The sequence below is a fragment of the Myiozetetes cayanensis genome, unplaced genomic scaffold, assembly GCF_022539395.1.
Source record: "Myiozetetes cayanensis isolate MyiCay16 unplaced genomic scaffold, myiCay2020 scf30, whole genome shotgun sequence".
Classification (NCBI taxonomy): Eukaryota; Metazoa; Chordata; class Aves; order Passeriformes; family Tyrannidae; genus Myiozetetes; species Myiozetetes cayanensis.
This window is the reverse complement of record NW_026087522.1, coordinates 2,302,516-2,322,832: the sequence shown is the minus strand read 5'-3', so window position 1 is coordinate 2,322,832 and position 20,317 is coordinate 2,302,516. Positions and strand designations below refer to the sequence as shown.

The following is a 20,317-nucleotide window of genomic DNA, read 5'->3' as shown; positions in this document are numbered from 1 at the left end:
CGTGAATCATTGACCTGGATTACAGGGAGCAGCCCGAGCCGGGGCTGATCTTCAGCACAAGGTGCCTCTCAGGAGACGGAGCCCTTACACGTGGTTTTCTGTCTCCTTCCTCCTTCAGCAGCTTTCAAAGGCTCTAAAAATAAACTTCCCTCCCGCCCGGGGCGGTGTGAGCACAGCCAAGGTTTCCCTGGAAAGCTCAGTGGGTGCCAGGTGGGTGCCTTTTGGGGGGCAACAGAGCAGCCTGTGGGTGGCTCAGCCCCCTCACCCTGCCCTGAGATGGGGGGAGCGCCCCGTGGATGAGTCAGGATAAGCAGAGTTTTCTGTAATTTTAGTGTTTTCCCTGTTTTCTGCTCCTCAGCCTCCCCCTTTACTCCCTGCCCGTCCATGCTGTGCAAAGAGGCTCCGGGTTGGGTTGGTTTGGAGGAGAGAAAACAGCTCAAATAGTCCAAATATGACCTTGGGTTTGTTAAGGTGGTTACACTTCACCTCTTCCTTTGGGAATTGTTTCCTCTGGATCTCCTCTGGACTTGGGGGGTGCGTTGGGCACCCCTGGCACTGGGAAGGAAGGGGGGTGGTCAGGGTGAAAATCAGCCTCACCTGCAGAGCAGAAGGGCAAAGCTGGAGGGGGCAAGGCCAGGGGGATTATCCCCCCTCTCCAATCCCTCCCTGTCTGCCAGAGACACGCTTTTCCATGCTTGGGTTATCCCAGCTGCAGAGCAGCAGATAACAGGCCTGGGGACAACAGGGCCAGGTGGAGGGATGTCCCCAGAGGGGACCTTGGGGGGCTGTGATAGATGAGGGGGAGGTAGGGGAGGGGAGGAGGCCAAAGAAGTTTTACAAAATTTTATTTATAAATAAAAACATAAAATTACCAGTAGTTTACATCAAGTCACCAGAAATAACATCCAAAAAAAAAAAAAGAAAAAAAAAAAAACAAAAAAAAAAAAAAAAAAAAACAAAACCTGCAGAAAAATAATTCTCTGTACAGGCTGAGGCCGGGCAGGAGCCCACAGGCTGGGGTGGGGGGAGAGAGAGAGAGAGAGCCCAGGGCTCCCACCTGGAATGACACACCTGGAATGCAGAGGGGCACACACAGCGTTGTGCAAAGGCAGCACGAGGCCTCTGGGCCATCACATCATAGAGCAGGGGCTGGGGGGGACACGGGGCTGGGGGACAGGGTGGTGCCACCAGCGGGAGCAGGGGCAGGGCATGGCCTGGGGAAGGAGGGAAGGGCTCTGCTCCCCTGGGCAATCCCTGGCTCTGGGGATGCTCCGGGCTGGGAGGGGGTGCAGAGCCCCCAGTGCGGGGCCACGGCTTGGGGGATGCACTGAATGCCAAAGCTGGAGCCATCCCAGCTCCAAGGCATCCTTGGGCAGGGCTGGCCCAAGGTGTGGCCCCGATTCACAGCACGGGGATCTGAGGGTGGCTTTTCTCCGGCGGGCCGTGGATGGATAAGGATTGGGGTGGACACCCAGCCGGGATGTCCACGGGATAACCGGGGCAATGCACTTGGGGGTGCTCGGGGCCAGGTGCAGAAGGCACAGACTGGTTTCTGTGTGTCACTTTTCCAGGCTGGAATGGCGAGTGAGGGTCGCTGGATTCTGCTGCTCGTCCACAGCTCGGAGCCCTCGGCCGAATCCGCGGCTTCGGGGTTGTGCAAGACCTGCCCCAAAAACCTGGGGTAGTGGGTAAACAGACACCCTGCAGTGAAAACATCATTGCATTGGCACAGAGGGGGCCTGGCTGGAGACCTCCACTCTGGGAAGATGGATCCAGGCTGGCTCCCTCCCTCCTCCTGGCCGTGCTGAGCCACAGGGGACACGGGAGTCACCGCTGGTGACGTTCAGTGGAGCCTCGTTATCCACTTGCTGGTGGCAGGAGGAAATTTTAAGAGCTGGGGTAGAAAACATAGTGAAAGTGGGGGTTTTGGGGGTTTCTTTTAACCAGCTTCTCTTGATGGGATCCTGTGGATGTAAGGACACAGCAGGAGATAAGGCAGCCGGGGGTCCCAGAGGGACGGTCGCAGCGAGGCTGTGGGGTGAACACAACCCCGATTCCTTGGTCAGACTGGGGCTGGGAAACTTCTCTTTCATCTTAAATCCAGCTGCTGCCTGGCAGCTGGGAAAAGGGACGCTGAGTCCTCGTCCATCAGAGCAGGGAGTGCTGGGCTGGCCATGGCTCATCCAGGGATGTGCAGTGGGGGCGCAGGGTGGGCTGTGCCCTTCAGTGAGAGGGGCTTTCGGTGGGTGCTGGCTTTAACCAGGTGGGAGGGTGCAGGTGGGGTCCTTCCTGAGGCACTGCAGCGGCCCAAGGGTGGGGGCAGAGGATGTGCCACTGGCAGGAGGTGGCTCCGTGCTCCCACCGCGCCCTGGGATTGGCACAGACGGAGAAGGGTGAGGAGGTGTGAGAGCAGCGTGGTGCTTCCTGCAGGGAGCCGGGCATGTGCTGTGGCTGATTCCCTCCAAAGGCAGCGGGAAGGACCGTGGTGTCCCCCATCCCTGGAGCTGTGGTGTCCCCAATCCCTGGAGCTGTGCCCTGATCCCTCCGAGCCTGGAGCAGAGCACCCCTCGGGCGCTGTGCATCGACGGGAGATAATCTGCCGAGTCCCTGTTCCCTGACCACCCCATCACCGGCTCCTCAGTCCTCCCAGGGGCAGAAGGGGCACTGCCGGGGCGGGGGGAGCTGCTGGCACGTCACCACTGGCACGAGTTGCTTGTTCAGCTCTGTAACACGACAGGCGACGGGGAGCACCAGGACGGGCAGGGAGGGGGGCCGGGAGCCCCCCGGATAAACACATGGCTCAGCTGGACTGTACAAGGCACGGGCAGCATGTCCTCCCCAAGGAGAGACACCTGCCCCGAGCTGCAGGGAGGGCAGGGCAGGGCAGGGCAGGGCAGGGCGGGCTCAGATCTCGGTGGCGATGATGTCCTCGTAGGGCACGTCGGCGCCGGGGATCTCCAGCTCGATGGGCTCCTTGCCGTCCTCCCCCGCGGCCAGCTGCTGCAGCATCTTCTCCAGGTTCTGGTTCCTCTTGTACATGTGCAGGTAGCTCTGCTGCAGCTGCTTCTGGTAGTGGATCACCTTCTCCTTCTCCTCCTTCCACGTCTGCCGCTCGTGCTGGAAGCCCGAGGTCATCTGCTCGTTGTTGTCCCGCTCGGCCTTCAGCTCCGCCCGCAGCCTCTCCACCTCCCCCTGCAGGGCTTGGGCTTCCTCCAGCCCCACACAGGGCCCAGACCCCTCCCGGGCCTCGCTCAGCTGCTCCTTGAGCACGGCGAGCTCGGTGCGCAGGTCCACGATCTCCTGCTCCAGCAGGTTCACCTTCTCCCGCAGCAGCTCCGACTCGTTCTTCTTGCGCTGCAGCTCGTTCTCGCACACCTCCAGCTCCATGGCCTTGGTGCGCAGCGACACCTCCAGCTCCTGGGTCTTCATCTCCAGCCCTTCCATCTTCATCCTCACCTCCTTCAGCTGCGCCTTCAGGCCGAGGATCTCGGTGGTCTTGGTGTTGAGCTCCGTCTGCGACTCCTTCAGCTGCTGCTTCAGCAGGGAGATCTCCCCGGATTTCTGGCACACCTGAATATTAAAAATAATTGTTAACAAACTTCGGGATTTTCATCAGTTTAACGGTCTTTGTTCAGCGACACCCAATGAGTGAGTAAATTAAGCTTAAGCAGAGAGTGGAAGGTTTTACTGCCCTCTAATAAATGGCCGTGGCGAGTCCAAGTAGTTCCTGTTTCCACGTGGGAAGGCAGCTTTACTGCTCCTCTGGGGCAGGCAGCTGGAAAACCCTGTGCTGGAGGCTGGAAATGCCAGCTTATTTGAATGACTGAGTGTTTTTATGCACTGGCTGTTTGGGTGGATGATGGGAAGGGCTGAGGGGTTAAGAGGGGCAGTGGGAGCCTCAATTAGAGCTCTCAGAGCCTCCGTGTGACAGACCGTGGATCTCCTCGGATTTAATATCCACGTCCCACGGCCTTGCACCCCCCGTGGGGCTGCTGGGAGGCAGGAATAGAGGTGGAGGAGGGCTCCATTCCACACACACACACTTTGCTCTGGGCATCCTCAGCCCCAGGTTTGGTGCCCCAGTGCCACTCACCTCCCACTGCGTCTCCTCCAGCGCTGGGGCGAAGCTGGTCTTCTCCTTCTCGTAGGACCTCAGCTTGGTCTCCAGCAGGTTTTGCTCCTTCATGAGTTTCTCCAGCTCCTCCCGGAGCTGCTGCTTCTCCTGCTGCAGCTGGAACACCTGGAGGTGAAGGACCTGCTGCGTGCGCTGCGTTTTCTGCGAGGTTTGCTTGAGTTTGCTGTTGCACTTCTGCTTGAGGCCCTCCAGCTCCTCCTTGCAGCGCCGCTGCTTCTCCTCGTAGGCCTGGCAGGAGCTGATTTCCTTCTCCTCGAAGCTCGACTGGAGCTCCTGCAGCTCCCCCTCCCTCTCCAGCAGCTTCTGCTCCAGCTCCTGGATGGTGGACTCGTCGGTGGAGATGGGCGAGCGGACGCAGGTGGTTTTCTCCGCCGCCCCGTGGTGGTGGTGGGGGGCTTTGCCGGGGTTCAGGATCTTGTTGCCCCCGTCGGAGAAGGACATGGCCTTGAGGCTCATCATGTTGCTGTCCTGGATGATGGCACACTGCAGGATGTTGTGGGCAGAGCCCCCGAAGCGGCTGATGGGGCCCATGGGGGTGACGAGGGGGTCGAGCTGGTAACTGCTGCTGGTGCTGTGGGTGGGGAGGCTGGACATGGAGTTCCTGCCCGAGTCAGACAGACCCCCCGAGCACAGCACGGGCTTCAGCTCCTGCTCCTTGGCTTTCTCCGGGGGGTGCAGGGGCTGGGGGAGGTGCCCCCCGTTCTCGGGGGAGGAGGAGGAGTGCAGGATGGCCCCCGAGCGCGGCAGCACCGGCTTGAAGGCGGTGGGACGGGCAGGAGGCTTGTCCACGCCCTGGGGGAGAGCAGAGCCCGTCAGCACAGACCCAAACCATCAGCACAGACCCAAACCATCAGCACAGACCCAAACAATGCCATCTGTCCCCCCACACCCCAGGGATGAGACCTCCACAGCGGAACAGCTCCTCTTTCCCTTGAGGGCCAAAATCTCGGGAAGACGCCGAGGGGTGAAACTGCCTCTGATGGGAAGTGAAGGGAGTGCTCGGAAATGAAAGGATCTGGACGCTCTGGATCACACTGCATGATTTTGGAGCACGTTGCCGATCCCAGCGCCTGAGAGCAGAGGGTGGCACGGTGCCCCCAGCACCTCCCCGCTGCCCCTCTCCTCCCGCTTCCCACCACAAACTGCCCTCTCTGATCTCACGGACCACGACGCTGCACCCACCCTGAGGACTGATGGGGTCCTGTGGGGCACCCCCTGCTCCCGGGGCTGCCCTCCCTCCCCACTCACCACTTCCAGCTGGCCGGGGAAGGGCAGCAGCTTCTGCGGCGTGGGCGTCCCGAAGTCGATGCCGCTGCTCCCGGCCTGGCCCAGCTCCCCCCCGGCCAGGGAGGTGTAGTCCCGGTGGGAGCCGTGGGACTTCTGGCTGACCTTGATGTAAAAGAAGTCCTCATTCTTGCTGCTCTTGGAGCCGGACTTGTGGCCGGAGTCCTGGGAGAAGCCGAAGCGGAGCAGCCCGTCCGAGTAGCGGTTGAGCTTCTTGAGGTGGGAGGACTTGCGGAGCTTGTACTGGGAGGCGCGGCAGTGCTTGCTGTGCAGGCTGTGCCCGGAGATGAGGCTGCTGACGCTGCCCATGCTGCTCCCGGCGGGGGCAGGGCCGGGCTGGGCTCATAGCAAAGCCCTGTGCGAGTCTGGGGACACAGAGAGAGAGAGTGGGGTCAGGGGCAGCCACCGGGATGGCGGGGGGGTTGTGTGAGAAGGGGCTGTAGCTCCGATCTCTGCTCCAGGGCAGAAGCAACAGCACCCAGGGAAGGGCTGGAGCTGTGCCAGGGCAGGGTCGGGTTGGACACCAGGGGAAGGTTCTTCCCCCAGAGGATGGGTGGGTGCAGAGGGACCGGCTGCTCCTCAGGGGTGTGGAGGGAGAGGGATGTTGTTGGCTGAGGCTGATCCACCCCACTCCCAGCCCTGGGGGGAAGGAGGGTGGCACACAGGGGAAGAGCCAGGGCAAGAAGAGGAGGAAAAGGGATTTGTAGTGATTTTTAGGTGCCTAAGAGGCATGATTTCAACAAGCACCCTTGGCTCCTGTTTCTTCCACGTGATGGATCCTGTGTCTCCTGCCAAGGAGCCGCAGTCACAACCCTCCCCTGCATCAGCCTGTGCTCCTTCATCCTCCAATTTTCAGTGCCCCTCTTAACCTGCCTGAAAAGGGAAGCTGTGAGGCTTAATTACACTTAATGTCTGTGCAGCACTTCAGAGGACAAGAGGCCTCGTGTGTGTGCTGAGTGCTGGGAGGAGGGATCAGAGGTATGTGGGGCTCTGTGCTCGCTCTCTCTGCCGTGGGGAAAAAGATTCAGGAAACAAAACCCCAGCTCCTGGTGGCCTTTTGGCCAGGGCTCTCATGGAGGTGCACCTTCCATCCAGGTAATTAGGGGGAGAAAGGGGGAGAGCACATAATCCAAAGGAGTTAAATCCTGTTTGCACAGAGAGGAAACATTTCTGCTCCTTGCTGCGTTTGGAATAGCTCAGAGCTCCTGGTGTTGGCACTGTGTGATCCAGCTCTTCTCCAGAGCTACCCCAGGCCCAGCTCCCATCGCCCAAACAGGAATCCTGGGGGTTAAAAGTGTCCCCTGGCAGTGGTGTGGAGGGGTTGTACCAGGGCGTCCTCTTCCTCGAGCTCCAGGCAGTCACTCCTGTGTTTCCCACTCTTGGATAGGTCCTGCCTTCCCCCTGCTCCAGTGCCAGCTCCTCTGCATCCCAAAAACAGGGGAGCACCCCAACCTGTGCTCATCCCTCAGCTCTAGCTGTTCCCTTTCCTCCGTGGACCCAGATTGATTAAGAGTCAAAGGAAAGTCCTGGAGAGACTCACGATCCGCTCTAATCCCTAAATCCATTTTTGGGGGATTAAGAGGAGTAAGAGCCGAGAGGTCTGAGCTGCTGCCAGGATGCTGATATGTTAGAAGTGAGAAATGACTTTGGCTTCGTTCACTCTCAAGGGAAGGGGCACAGGGGGCAGGGAGGGGCAGGAATCACCACAGGGGAGGGGATAATTGGCACAGGAGGCTGAGTGTGCTCCTGACCAGGCAGTGCCTGAGTGGAGCTGGTGCTCCAGGGATTCCAGGCCCTCTGCCCCCTTGGAGAGATGTGCTCTTGGGTTTTTGGGGTGCCTGTAGACGAACGAAGGGAGAAATGCTGGGAGGGAGAGCTGGGACTTTCCAGCCTCTTGGCAGGAGGTGTTTCCATCAATCCCAGCCCTCCCACACATGCCTGAGAGGGTTGGGCAGGTCTTTTTCTTCTCCTTCCCCCTTCCCATTTAAAAATGAACACTTTGAAAGGCGTGGAGGAGTTGGAATTCATGGGCAGTGTTGGCAGGAAGGGGAAGGCTCTGGAGACAGCACAGCTTTTGGGGGACCTCCAAAAGGGGGACCAGACTTGTCCCCCTCCTCGTTCAGCCCCACTGGGCTCTCGGTGCTAAATGGGATTACCCCAATTAACAGGGAGAGAAAGCCAGGAAAGGCACGAGCCTCCAGCCAACCAGCCCTTCCAGGCTCCTTTGGGGGAGGTGTGGTGGGGTCCTGTGGTGGCCCCTGGGGGACAGAGCCCCCTAATAAACACTCAAGCAGCGTGGGCTAAACCCACAGGATCGAGGCTGAGCACGTGGATGCTCCCACTCCTGCCTGTGCAGAAAGAAAGAGGGGGGAAAAAAATGAATGGCATCTCATCATCCCAGTCATGCCTTCCCTGCACGTGGGAGAGCAGCTCCTTCCCATCGCCTCCTTCCTCAATGGGCTGCAGGGATTTAATCTTATCTCCTCCCAGCACGGTTCCTCTGAGGCTTTTCCCTCTCCCCTGCGGAGTTTTCGCAGGCAGCAGCTTTCCCTCCACCTTCCCTGACAGGTCACCTTCGCAGAGGAGCCTTCGTTTCCTCCTGGGCTCGGCGGTGTCATCTGCTCCCTGCTGATCCTGTTCTTCCCCCTCCTCGGAATGCCAGAGCTTCCTTCTTCCCTGCAGTCTCTCTCGCCCACTCCTTTTCCCCTCCTGAATTTATTATTCATCCTCTCTGTGCAGATGCTCCCACACATTTGGGTGTTTGTTGGGAGGTGCACAGATAACACGGGAGCAGATGCCAAGAGCCTGGCCCCGGGATCAGCCTCCTTCCTCTTTCCCTCGATGGCTGCCAGGTGATGTGCCCCTGTCCCACGCGGTGATTCGGGTCTTTGAGACACCAGGAATGTGGCCCCGGGGTGGGTGTGTGGGGGGGGGGAAAAATGTGGGCATTTCTATGGTAAAAAGCCCCACGTGCCTCTCGGAGCATCTGAGTGGTGATGCTTCAAGGCCAGCCTGGGCTGTGCGAGCATCTGCCTGTCCCCGCTCCAGCTCCTGCCCGCCCTGCCCGTGCCCAGCTGGAGCCAGGCTCTCCAAAACCTGCTCCTTTCGGTCTCCAGAGAAATGGCAGCAATAAGGGCTTGCAGAGCCCCACGAGCGGAGCCGACCTTGCCCCCCACCCCGTAATCGTCCCCCCCTCTCCGCGCTAATGGTGGGGGGGAATTCAGAGCCTGCCCGGGCAGGCGCCAGCCCGTGGTGCTCCATTGTGGCTCGGGGCCCCACGACAAGGCTCCCATTCACCGCGATTCATTGTCCCCCTCTCCTCCATTGACATTCATCGGGCCGGTTTTGATGGGAGGCAGGGAGTGAATGGAGCACAAAGCAGCGCACCATGTGTTCCGCCCCGATCTGCCATTAGCCGAGGGGGGGGACACTCGACAGGAAGAATAACCGGCCTCAATTACATGTTACATCCACCCTAATAGCCCGGGAGTCCATCACACTTAATGTTGTTTCAATGAACACCGAGAGAATTCACACCCCCTGCCTGGTGCTTGTTAGAGGAGCCTTTGGCAGGGGGTCGGGTGGGCTCGGTGCCAGCGCGGCAGTCCCACACCGTGCCGAGGCACTGCCAGCATCCCCTGGCAGCTGCTCATCCTGCTGCACGCCCTGGAGCCCCTCGGTGGGGGAAAAAAGGGCGAAAAAAGGCAAAAAAAAGGGCAAATTACCTCCACTGGAAGCACCAAGCGCTGCCTCCTTGCACCCAGTTCCTGCGGGAGGGTGGCCCGGGTCAAGGGCATTTGTGTCACCCTCCCTGCTGCTGGAAAAGCCAAGAATCCAGCATCAGCTTTGGGAAGGGCCTGGAGGAGCTGTGGGCACTTCCCTTCCACCCATGGAGCGATGGAGGCCCCGATCCTGCCCAGGGATGTGCCAACAAGTGGCTTTACTGGGAGAGCAGGATGAAATCATCCCTGGGAGGACGTGGGCAGGACTGAGGCGACCGGCCCGAGCCGTGTTTGGGGAAGCCAGCCCTCGAACCAGAGGCATTTCTCAAATTAACACTGAATCACCTTGGCAGGGCCAGCTTGAAGGGTCTGGGCTCCACACCCACCGGGCCATTCCTGCTTCCACGCTGCTCCCACCGCTCCCCGTGGGGCCCAGCAGGGAGAGGCCGCTGTCCCTGCCCGGGGACGATTGCTCAACCCACAGAAAACCGGTGTCAGCAGAGTCCTGGGACTCCCAACACCTGCATTTCTGCACTGGTGTCACTGACAGGCTCTTTGGGAAGCTGCTGCTCCCTGTCCAGCCCACTGGAGGCTCACAGTGTGTGAGCATCACTTCCTGAGCCAGCCCAGCGTGTCTGTGCATGGAGCAGCCAGGGATTTCTGGAGCTGAAAGGCCTCAGCTCTCCCCCAGAGAGCTGCAGTTTGGGTTAAAGAGCTCTAGAGGCAAGTAAACCCCAAGAACTGTGAGGAGTTGGGCTTCTGACACCCCAGCCCCTCTCCTGCTGCCCCTGTCTGACCTCAGAGAGGGGTTGTTCCCAAGGGCATCACTGGGTGCAGGCACAGCACCAGCAGGGAAGAGTGGGATTATCCCAGGAGCCTGGTCCTCCCTGCTATATCCACCTTGGCTCGCTCTGCACCCCTTCTTTTCTCTCCTGACACCCCATATTTCTGCAGATCCCCCTCAGTCCTACCTGTGGCATTCCCAGCTCCCTGCTCAGCCCGCAGCCCAAGTGCTTTCCCTCTCTGTTTTGGGTCAAATTAACCCCAGGACCCTCCAGCTCCCACCATGTGCCAAACCCTACCTGTGCCACCCAGATCTCCCCAGTTTCACTCCCAACCCCTGCCAGCAGCCTCCTGTCACACGGATTTTTGGAGCTCATCAGTGATTCAACAGCACCCACACAAAGTCATATCAGTCATGCTCCGGGTACAAAGGAAACACTTGTATGAGACATAGTTAAATATTCCTGGGGTGGAGAAAAGAAAGATCTTTTCAGCTTAGTTAATTCCTCCCAGCATCTGGCTTTTCCCACTAATGAGCAACTAATACTGCAATTAAAGCCCTGCTAATTGGGAGCTCACAAATGCTGGTCCCCCCCCCTGCTTTTTTGTCTTCTGCAGGTTCGGGGGGCTGGCCGGGCACACCTGGGTGGTGACACTGTCACCAAGGAACTGCCACCACCTCCCCCCCACCGGTGAATTCACTCCCCTCCCGTGCCAGGAACCATCAGATCCATGGGGGAACAGCCAAGCCACAGCACCCACCGTGGCAGGACCCTTCTCTGCTGACAGGGGAGGTGTTTTTTTTGGGGAGGGGGAGAGGCAACACCTCACAGCAGGTCCCATCCTGGATGGGGTGGCCCATCCCTGTGAGGCAGCAGGTGCAGAGGGCCGGGTCTGGTTATTTTGGGAGCCGTCTGGGGGTGGCAGGTGGTGCTGGGGTGGGTGACAGCTGAGCTCGGCTGTCACTCGGAGCCGCCGGGCTATTTCCGACCCTGCCCCACACAATCTGCCGGGATTTGGAGGGGGGAGCACCCAAAAAACCCGCCTGCAAGGCACTGGGTGGCTTTGGGCGGCTCAGGGGCTCTCTGTGCATCCCGCAGGAGCCTCCTGGGCCCGGCAATTCCTGCCTTGTGCAGCCCCAGCTGCGTGGCTGGTGCTGTGGGGCAGCCCCTGGGGCGGGGAGGGGGGTTTGGTGTCCCACAGGTCTCCCACTCACCCCTCCCCGGGTTCCAACCCATGGCAGGGCTTTGTTCTGCGCTGCTAAAAATAGCCAGGACTTGGTGTAACTTGAGACGAGCCCAAAATACTTCTCCTGCCAGCTCTTCTGCTTCCACGGCTCTGCACGTGTCTGCCTCTGCCCCCCCAAATCACTGATAAAGGGTGAGAGAGCATCTCCCCCCGGGTTAGGACGGGATGGGAGCACCAAGGGTTCCTTCCACAAGCCACCAACCTTTCCAGGCAGCAGGAAATAGCTGGACTGAAGGCCCTTTCTGCTGCAAAACTCCCCCAAGAGAACCTGCAGGGGAGAAGCATCCTCTCCACGCTCAGGGAGAATTTAGAAGCGGTGCCGCAGGCTGCCATGGAGACAGCGCTCTGTTTGCAACCTTCCTGCTTTTTATTGTCTCTCCCCCTCTCCCAGGCAGCTGAAAAAGCAGGCAGGAGCAGGGCTGGCACTGCCCCCCGTGCTCCTGGTGGCCACACTGCCCAGCCCACCTTCCCTGGCTGCCCTGTGGGTGCCCAGCAGGCCCGGCTGGGTCTCCTCTCTGGCCCCTCACCTCCTCTAGGTGCCACTTTTGGCACCTCCCTCTTGTGTCTGGGGACCAGAAAGCGGATTTCTCTCGGCCCTGTTGGGTTCAGGTGCACCAGGAGCCCTGTCAGGGTGCACAGATCTGCTCTGGTGATGGCCAGGGAGGTGAGGACATGAGCAGGTCTGGGGCATATCCCTGAAATCACAGGCTGGAGGCTGTCTAAGAAACAGGAGGGGAAACACCTGGCCCTGGCAGGAGCTGAAACCCCTCAGTCTCTGTCCTTTCCCTTAGGAAAAGTGGGAGTATCAGAGGAAGAACTTCTCTGGGGTAAGACCTAAGGACCTTCCAGTGAACTGTGTCAAATCTAGGCTTGGCTTGGCAAAGCTGAGCTCCAGACCTGAGCTGGGATTATTTCTGTGCTGCCCTTCCCTGTCTGTGATACCAGTTACACCAAGGATTTGTCTGAATCTGGGTATTTTTGTCCCCTGCCTGGTGATGCTCAGTCAAGTGGGAGCTGAGAAGAGGCAACTTCTGCAATCTCAGCCCTTGCTGCAAGAGCATCTGCTGCTGCTGTCTCCTCGTCCCTCAGCTCCCCCTCTTGTTTCCCAGGCTGTGACATCCCCATCCCTGCTCTGCTCGATGCTTCAACGCAGCAGCAGCAGAAGGAGAAAAAAAAAAAGAGGCAAATTCAGTTCTCGCTTCCCATTTTCCTCCTCCTCTGTTTTTCAGACTTGGCCCGTGGTGAAAACCACCCCTTTAATGCCTGGCTGCCAAATAGAGCAATTCTCCCAACAGAGAAATGTACATCAAAGTTGCGAGGAATATTCAATTAACCTTTAAAGGAGATCATCCCTAACTGGCTTAGAGAGACGTCACTAAATTGTTTAAAAAAAAATAAAATCTAAACACAGGCACTTGGGTTTTGGAGGAGCAGGTCTGTGGAGACAGCTCTGGCTCGCTGAAAAAAAAAAAAAAAGGGCAATTAAATATCTGAATGCTCTTTCCAACTGGCATCCTGAGCTAGAACCCCTGACAGGGTTATCTTTGCTCAGGCAAGTGGCCAAATCCACAGCTCTGCACCTGGGAAATGTGGAATAACCGAGAGGACAGCGATGGCCTCACCTCCTGTGATCACTGGGTGGACGTTTAGGAGGCTCTTTCCTTGCCAGGCTGAGGGCAGAAAGCTCCTCTCCAGCTCTCAGAGCTCAGCCCTGTGGGGAGAGATGCTCCAGCCTCCAGGAGCCAGAGGGCTCAGGGGGATGAGGCCCTTTTGTAAATCATTAAAAATCCTCTTATCTGCCAGCGTGCACAGGCATTGCTACCCTCTGCTGGAGGCAGCTGGCTTCCTCAGAGGCCCCGTGCTGCCACGAGGAGATAAGTGGAGGTCTTTTAGCCCAGGAGGGAAACTCCTGCCTGCGAGGAAGAGGAAGGGCCGGGCTGGGAACGCTGCTGAGAGTGGAGGGGCTGGCGTTTGCTCCTGCAGCTCTGGCGGAGTCCCAGCACACCTTGAGCAGCCCCTGCCCCGGGATCTGGCTCCCCAAACCCGGGCAGTGGCCACGTCTGAGCACACCCAGCGCTTCCCACGAGGGATTTGGGAATGGCTGCCCCAGCCACGAGCCTGCCTGCTCACGGTGGGGCTCCTCTCCGGTGGAGGGAGCGAGCAAACAATCCGTGTAGGAGAGTCTTTGCGAGCCACGTGCCAGATCTTTGTGCATTCCCAGCTATTTTTAACTAATCCCCCGATGGAAAACCGTCCACTGAGGTCCTGCCCACCCCTGGCCTCGAGCCTTCACTGCTGCTCTCCCTGACCTGCTGCCTCCTCCCTGCATCCTGCCCCTTGCACAGATCCTGCACCTCCGCATCTCCCGGGAACAGAAACAGGCAGGGGGGTGGATTTGAAGACCTCCCAGGAGAAAGAAATACTTAAAAACACCCAAGTGAGGGGTTAGGGAGGAGACTGGGGGCGGAAAAAAGCCTCCAAGTCTCCTGTCAGGGTGAAATGCTGGAGAATTAAGGTGCCACAGCTCAGGGTGCAGGGCATGGGTGGCACTCGTGGCTCTGTTACGGAGCCATGCTGGGCCATGGTCCTGTCTCTGCCAGCCTGGGCTGCTTTAGGAGCAGTTTTAGCACCAGTTTTAGCACCAGTTTTAACACCAGTTTCCCAGAATAGCCGCAGTGCTACTACATTTTCACACTTGTCCACGCAGCACCTTGTACCGCCGGCGCTGAGCTCCGTCCGTGGGTGACTGAGTGTCCCGGGGAGGGACCCTGGAGCTCAGCTCCCGCTGCCACGGAGGTTTTCCAGCGGCCTCAAGGAAAGCAGGCCGGTGATCCGGGGCTTTGCTGCCTGTTGCACCCAGAGTGGCCGCTCTGCCCACCCCCTGCGTGCTGCACATGCCTCACCTGAGCGTGTGCCGAGCGTGACTGGACCTGCCCACCGCAAAACAGAGGCTTGCAGAGAGGGGGAAAACAGCGATTTGGGGCTGAGGACACACCAGCACAGCAAGGGAGGCGCGGGATGGGGGAGCAGCAGCTCGCTGGGGCAGCATCCCCGGGCCTGTCTGGAGCTCTCTGGTTTTCCTGCATCCATCCATCCATCCATCCATCCATCCATCCATCCATCCTCCTCCCCCCTCTCCCAGCGCCGCCTGCCAGGGAAGAGTGACTAACGGGTGGGTGGGAGAGAACGGCTCCAGCCCGATTTAGCAGCCTGCGGTGCCCAGGGGCAGCAGGGGGGCCACGGGCAGGGCTGGGGGGCTCCCAGGGAGGATGTGGAGCCCAGAGCATCCCCCCTGAGCCAGATCGTGTCCCCGGGGGGGGGCTTTGGCAGCTGCCGTTAATTGCCCCCCAGGCCGAGGGTTTTGCACTTCCAGCCCTTTGTCCCACCTGATTGATGGCCCTGGTGATTAACTGCAGGGGCAGGGCGGCTATGGGGGGCTCTGCAGCCCCCCGGGAAAGCCTGGCAGGGGGTGTAGGGGTGAGCTGGTGTGTGCTGGTGTGTGACAGGGCACGGCCAGGCTGGCGTGGGAGGCTGGGACCAGGCGAGGAGCGGCCGGACGGGCTCTGCCCTGGCAGGGATTTCAAAGGGAGGTTAATCAGTGTCTGGAGCGATGGGAGATAGTGGAGGCTCACGGGGAGTTTTTCTCCTGCTCGTGTTCCGCTCGCTGCAGCCTCCAGTGTGGAAAACAAGCTCTGGGGAGGAATTTGGACAGCCATGGAAACGCAGGCCTGCCTGGGAAAATGGGTCAGGGGCTGGTCCCTCGGAGCACACCGAGGCACACGTGGAAGGAGGTCACAGGCCCCACTTGGGAGCACCAGAGAAAGAGAAACCCCTCAGCCCTGCTGTGCCGGGGCAGGAGGTGCCCAGGGAGGGCTTGGCACTGCTGGGAGGAGCTGACACGGGGGCCAGGGGGGTGGTGGCAGAACGGGACAGGGGAAAGCAAATGCAAAGTCCCCGGGGAGAAAGGGATGAGTAGCAGGGATGTGGTGGTACCACAGGTAGGGGGGCTGTGGGCACAGCTGGATGGGAGCTGTCAGGGCTCCCCCACAGTCCTGGGCCTGCTGGTCCCACATGTGTGGGACCCTCCTGCCACACCCCTGGGGACCTGTCCTGTGACCCCAGACCCCTGAGCCATGGGAAAAAGCGAGGTGGACTCTGCAGAGCCCAGGCAGGTGTCTGACTGGCCTCTTTGGACAGACAGCAGGGTGGACACTCCTCAGCTGGCTGAGCAGGACAGGAGCATCATGAGCCGAGCCTGGGACCCGTCCCCGTGCTCGGTCCCCGCTGGATCCGCAGCTGCCGGGCTGTGCAGGTCTGGCGCTGAGGGCAGGGTGTCAGCGGGGCGGGCAGTGACAGCCCGGAGCTGACTCCTGCCACAGCCATGGCAGCTCTCCAGCACTGCTTTTAAAGGCGAGATTAATCCCTGGCTCTCCCGGCGCCGCGCGGGCACCCCGGGAGCCGTGCAGGCTCCGCTCGCCACAGACCCCCTCCGACGCCTCCACCTGCCTGCGGAACCAGGCACGGACCCTGCACAGCGAGCACACCCCGGGGGGACACCGCCAGAGCCAGCGCTGCGCTCCCGAGGGAAGGCTGAGCCCCTTCCAGCGATCCCTGTCTGTACCTGGATCCTGCATCCCGGCGCAACTGCTGTTTCCCACGGAGGTGCCCGATGCCCACGCCACGCACAGTCCCTGCGCTGCCTACTCCCCTTCCTTCCCCCCGCGCTGCCCACACGCACACGGGCTCCACCGGCAAATAATCCCTCCACGGGCACGCAGCCCCCTCTCCCGGGATGGCTCCGTGCTGATGACAACAAACCAAAGGCATCCGCTCCTTCCTTCCCCTTCCTGGGGAGTTCGGGGACTCTGTAACCCGAGGCAGCCCTCACCACCGAGGTGCTGAACACGCAGAATTTTCTCGCTGCCGTGCGAAAAAGAAGTTTTCCAGACTTCAGAGGGAAGCGAAAAGCCAGAGCCGAGCCCCGGGGGAGCCGCGGGCGGCTCCGGCCGGGCAGGGGGGACGCGAGCCGGGGATGGGGGCGAGTCCAGCCGCCCCCCACCGGGCCCGAGCCCCGCGCCCCGTCCCCGGCAGAGGGGCGGTGCGGGACCCCCGCAGTGCCCGCCGGGGGTGGGGGGCTCACCCCAAAGCGACGCGCCCCGATCGCAGTGCGGGGAGTCCCCCCCCGCGCAGCTCAGCCCCTCGCGGTCCCCCCGGTCCTCCCGGACCCCCATCCCTCTTCCCGCAGCTCCCCCGCTGTCCCGCAGCGCTTCGCCGCCGCATCCCCGCTTGTCCCCCTGCCCGGAGCTCCCGGGCACGGGTTCCTCCCCGCCCGGTGCCCCCCGCGTGTCCCCCCGTGCCCACCTCGGGTGGCCGCTGTGTCCTGGGCGCGGCGCGGGGCTGCGCGGGGCTCCCGGTGCCGGCCCGGCCGCAGCATCCCCGGCTTTGCGGCGGCGGAGGAGGAGCCTGGAGCCCCGCGCACCGGGACCGCCCCGGCGCAGCCCCCGGCTTTGTGTGCCGGCCCCCGGCCCCCCCCGGCCCCTCCTCCGCCCGTCTCGGTCCCGCGGGGAAGCGGCCGCAGCCCGTGGGGTTGGAGAAATGGGAGTTTGGCCGCTCGCTCTGGGGGGATCAAACGCTGAACGGGAGGGGAGAGGTGCTGGGGGGTGGGAAAGGCGGGTGGATTTGGGCTACCCCGGGATAGTTGGATTTGGACACTGGGGTTGAGTCCGGAGCTTTGGGAAGCTCTTGGGGAAAAGAGCCGAGAGCGCGGGGGGAGAAGCAGCCGGCACCGCGAAAGGTCCGGGCTGAAGTTCCTGTTTTGCTTGATTCGGAGCGAGGACTTGAAGCCGAGCCTCCAGTATCCCCAGCTCGCCATGAGCAGCCGGGGTGTGACCGGCACATGCCACAACTAGTCCTCACGGCAAAAATAAGGACACGTTCCCAAGGCCTCTGACCACGGGGGAAGGGAATAGGTGGGGCTGGGAATTGCTGTGCCGAGGAGCAGACCAGGGGAGGACCGGCCTCCTGAGCCCTCCTGGCCTCACCTGAGTGCTGCTCAGTGCCAGGGATGCTCAGAGGGAAACCCCTGGACATCCCTGCTGCATCCCCTCCCTGCAGCAGCACGGGCCGCTCCCGCCTCCTGCAGCCCAAGCAGTTTGTGCCTGTGCACAGGTAAGGCCCCTCCTGCTCCTGCAGGAGTGATTTTTCCAGCATCAGGAGGAATCCAGGTGAGTTTCCCCCTCATGCTGCGACTTTCCGAGCACGGAGCAGCACCCGGTGCATCCCTGGCTGCTCCCTGGAACCGGGCTGGCGGTGCAGTTACGTTCCCACATCCCTTCCCGCCCTGCACATCTGCCCCTGGGGGAGTCTGTTTGCCTCCTCCTGCCTCACCTGGTCGTTAATCTCCTCCTGCAGGAGGCAGGTTGTGCCGAGCTCGCCCTGGGCGCTGACGCAGCGCTCAGGAATTCGTGGGCAGCTGGCGGCACATCTGGGCTTGCCCTGCTCGCGGAGCTGTGGGGCTGTGTCCCGGTCAGGCATAGGGGATAGGGGGGATCCCCCAGCTCCAGCAGCTCCCCTGAGCCCCGTGGCTGCTCCTGCCAAGCAGGAATGGGGTCGGGAAGGCCGGCAGCCCCAGCAGGAGCTGGCACAGCACAGCGTGTGCCTGGCAGGAGAGTGACAGCCGCTCCCTTCCCAAAACCATCCCGGGGAGCCACCCTGGGCGCGGCGTTGGGGAGCACGGCCCTGTGCACACACACAGACCTCCCCCCACGGCAGCGCAGGGGTCCAGCAGGACCCCCAGGAACGAGAGGATGGCAGGCACAGTGACTCAAGCAGTCCCCGCGGGATCGGGATTGCGTCCCATGGGTGGTGGTCGCCACGGCAGGAGGAGAACAGCCCAGGATTTGCTTTGCTCCCGCTGGGGGAGCCCGGCTGGCACCCCACGGAGGGGCAGGAGGTCCAGCCTGAATGCCAGCCCTCAGCTCCCAGGGTTGGGGTGTTAAACACGGAGCAGGGGTGGAGCTCGGGAGCACCGAGCTTCGAGCCCGGCACGGACCGCAGGGCTTTGATTTATGGAGCTGGCGCTCGGCAGACGGGATCCACCCCCTGCTTTTTTTAATATTGTTTCCTGGCAGCTTAGTTGGTTTCTCTGCTGATTTGAGCAACGCTCCCACAATCCTGCGGGTGCCTCGTTGCCTTGAAAGCAAGTCAGCTGGAATTTGCTATTTTGGGAGCTAAAAAAATTGAAGGGAAGGAGAGGAAGAAGAGAGGGAGAGGGAAAGGGAGAAGGAGAAAGAGGAGAAGGGAGGAGATGGAGAGGAAAAGAGGGAGAGAAAGGGAGAGGGAGAAGGAGGAGGAGGAGAAGGAGAAAGCACATTCACGTGAGCACAGAGGAATGGCTGAGCAGGATTCCACTCAAGGGGAAAAGGCACCAAAAAAAAAAAAAAAATTATGATTCATTTTCGGCCGAGCAGGAGCTTCGTGTTTCTGTAGCTGAGCTGTAACAAAACAAGGCGGCCAAGCCAAGGAGTTTATTTGTACCAGATGGGCCAGCGGTTGGGTCTGCAGCTTTTCAGGAATCCCCTTGGCTTGGGCAGAGTTTGCAGCCAGGAGCTCAGGAGTTCAACCATCACGGGGGGGGGGGACACACAGGGTGGCAGGGTGGGCCCTGCTGTGTCCCTTGGCTGTCCCTGCCGGGCTGGGGGGGCCGTATTGGGCCATATTTCCACCCCCCTGGCCTCGTGCTCGGGTTGAAACTCGTCCTCCCTGGCTCCTCCATCCCGCTGTTCGTGTCAGAACTCGCCCCGTCTGCGAACGAGTCTGGCGAGGGGGGTGTTGCCTCCCGAGTCACCTGGAAGCTTTCCCAGGGCAAGGGAGCCCCGGAGAGAAACAGTGAAGAACCCTGGTGGAGATGTGGTCATTGAGGAGCACAGACTCTGTATGTCCATGGGCTGCTCAGGCAGATCCCCACCTTGAATCCTGCCTGTGCTTCCAGCTCAGCGTAGCACTTGAATTTCCCCAAAGCTGGGGGGCTGAGCTGTGGTGAACCCTCCTGCCCCTACCAAAGCTCCCCTGTCTCCCACCTTCACCAGCAGAGATTAAAAATCCCTCCAGCAAAATCCAACTGAAAAAAAAAAAACAACAAACCCACAACCAATTTACAACAATCTGCTTTTTTTTTTTTTTTTCGCACTTTGGCTGCAGACAGGGGGTGAAGCACCAGCGAGTTGTTTCCCCGGGGGAGGTTTGGGCAGAGGAACTTCACCCGCCCTCGCTCACGTCTGGCACCTCGGGCTGCTGCTGGGGACTGGCACAGGTAGTGGGGGAGTGACTCAGTCCCTCATCCCTTCCACTTTAAAGTCTGCCTTAATCACTGAGCACAGTCATCCTGGACACAGCCCTAAGTGGATTTGCATGGATAGATTGAATAAAAGCCCCTTTCTCCCTTATATTTTAGGATAAAGAATAAGCAGAAATGACAAAGACAGGATTTTTTTTTTTTTTTTTTACTACTACCAGATTATTTACAAATCCATTGAAATTGGATAGAAGTTCGTTCATACTAATTTACTGCTCTGGGAGGGGAATTACAAGATAATAAGATCAAGTGATAAAAGCACGAAGTAGGTGTATTTAATGACTTTTTTTCCCCCACAGAGCCATGAAGCAATATTGGAAGAGCGAGGCAAGGCTGGGAAGGGGAAATGAACCCATGAATGCTCCGGAGGGTTGGAGGGCTCTGATGGTACCTGGAGGAGCAGGCTGAGGATGCCAAGGTAATAAATAAACACTGTCAGGGACCTGGAACAGCCTGCCCAGGGAAACTGTGGCTGCCCCATCCCTGGAAGTGTCCAAGGCCAGGTTGGAGCAACCTAGGCCAGTGGAAGGTGTCCCTGCCCGTGGCAGGGGTGGGGCTGGATGGGCTTTGAGGTCCCTCCCGACCCAAACCATTCCATGATTCCATCATTCTGTGAGACAGGGAGAGGAGCTGGTGTGTGTGGCCCAGGAGGATCCTGGCTGGTGCTGGTGGGGGCTGTTTGTGTGTCATATGGGCTTGGCTTTAAGGCTCTTGATGCATATTAATGACCCAGCTCAGCCCCACCAGCTGATATCCCTGATATTGTCCCCATTGTGCTGCACAAAGCCATTC

The 20,317-nt window shown here is 60.2% G+C and overlaps 1 protein-coding gene across 1 annotated transcript; it reads right to left on the bottom strand.

The window, feature by feature from the left end:
- Nucleotides 1-828: 828 nt before the first annotated feature.
- Nucleotides 829-16,620, bottom strand: LZTS1 (leucine zipper tumor suppressor 1). Its single transcript, XM_050326028.1, has 4 exons — nucleotides 16,534-16,620; nucleotides 5,384-5,784; nucleotides 4,094-4,927; nucleotides 829-3,570 (listed from the first exon to the last, which is right to left on the bottom strand). The coding sequence occupies exons 2-4, from the start codon at nucleotides 5,726-5,728 to the stop codon at nucleotides 2,905-2,907; spliced, it is 1,845 nt and encodes a 614-aa protein (XP_050181985.1). The 5' UTR covers nucleotides 5,729-5,784; nucleotides 16,534-16,620; the 3' UTR covers nucleotides 829-2,904.
- Nucleotides 16,621-20,317: the final 3,697 nt, after the last annotated feature.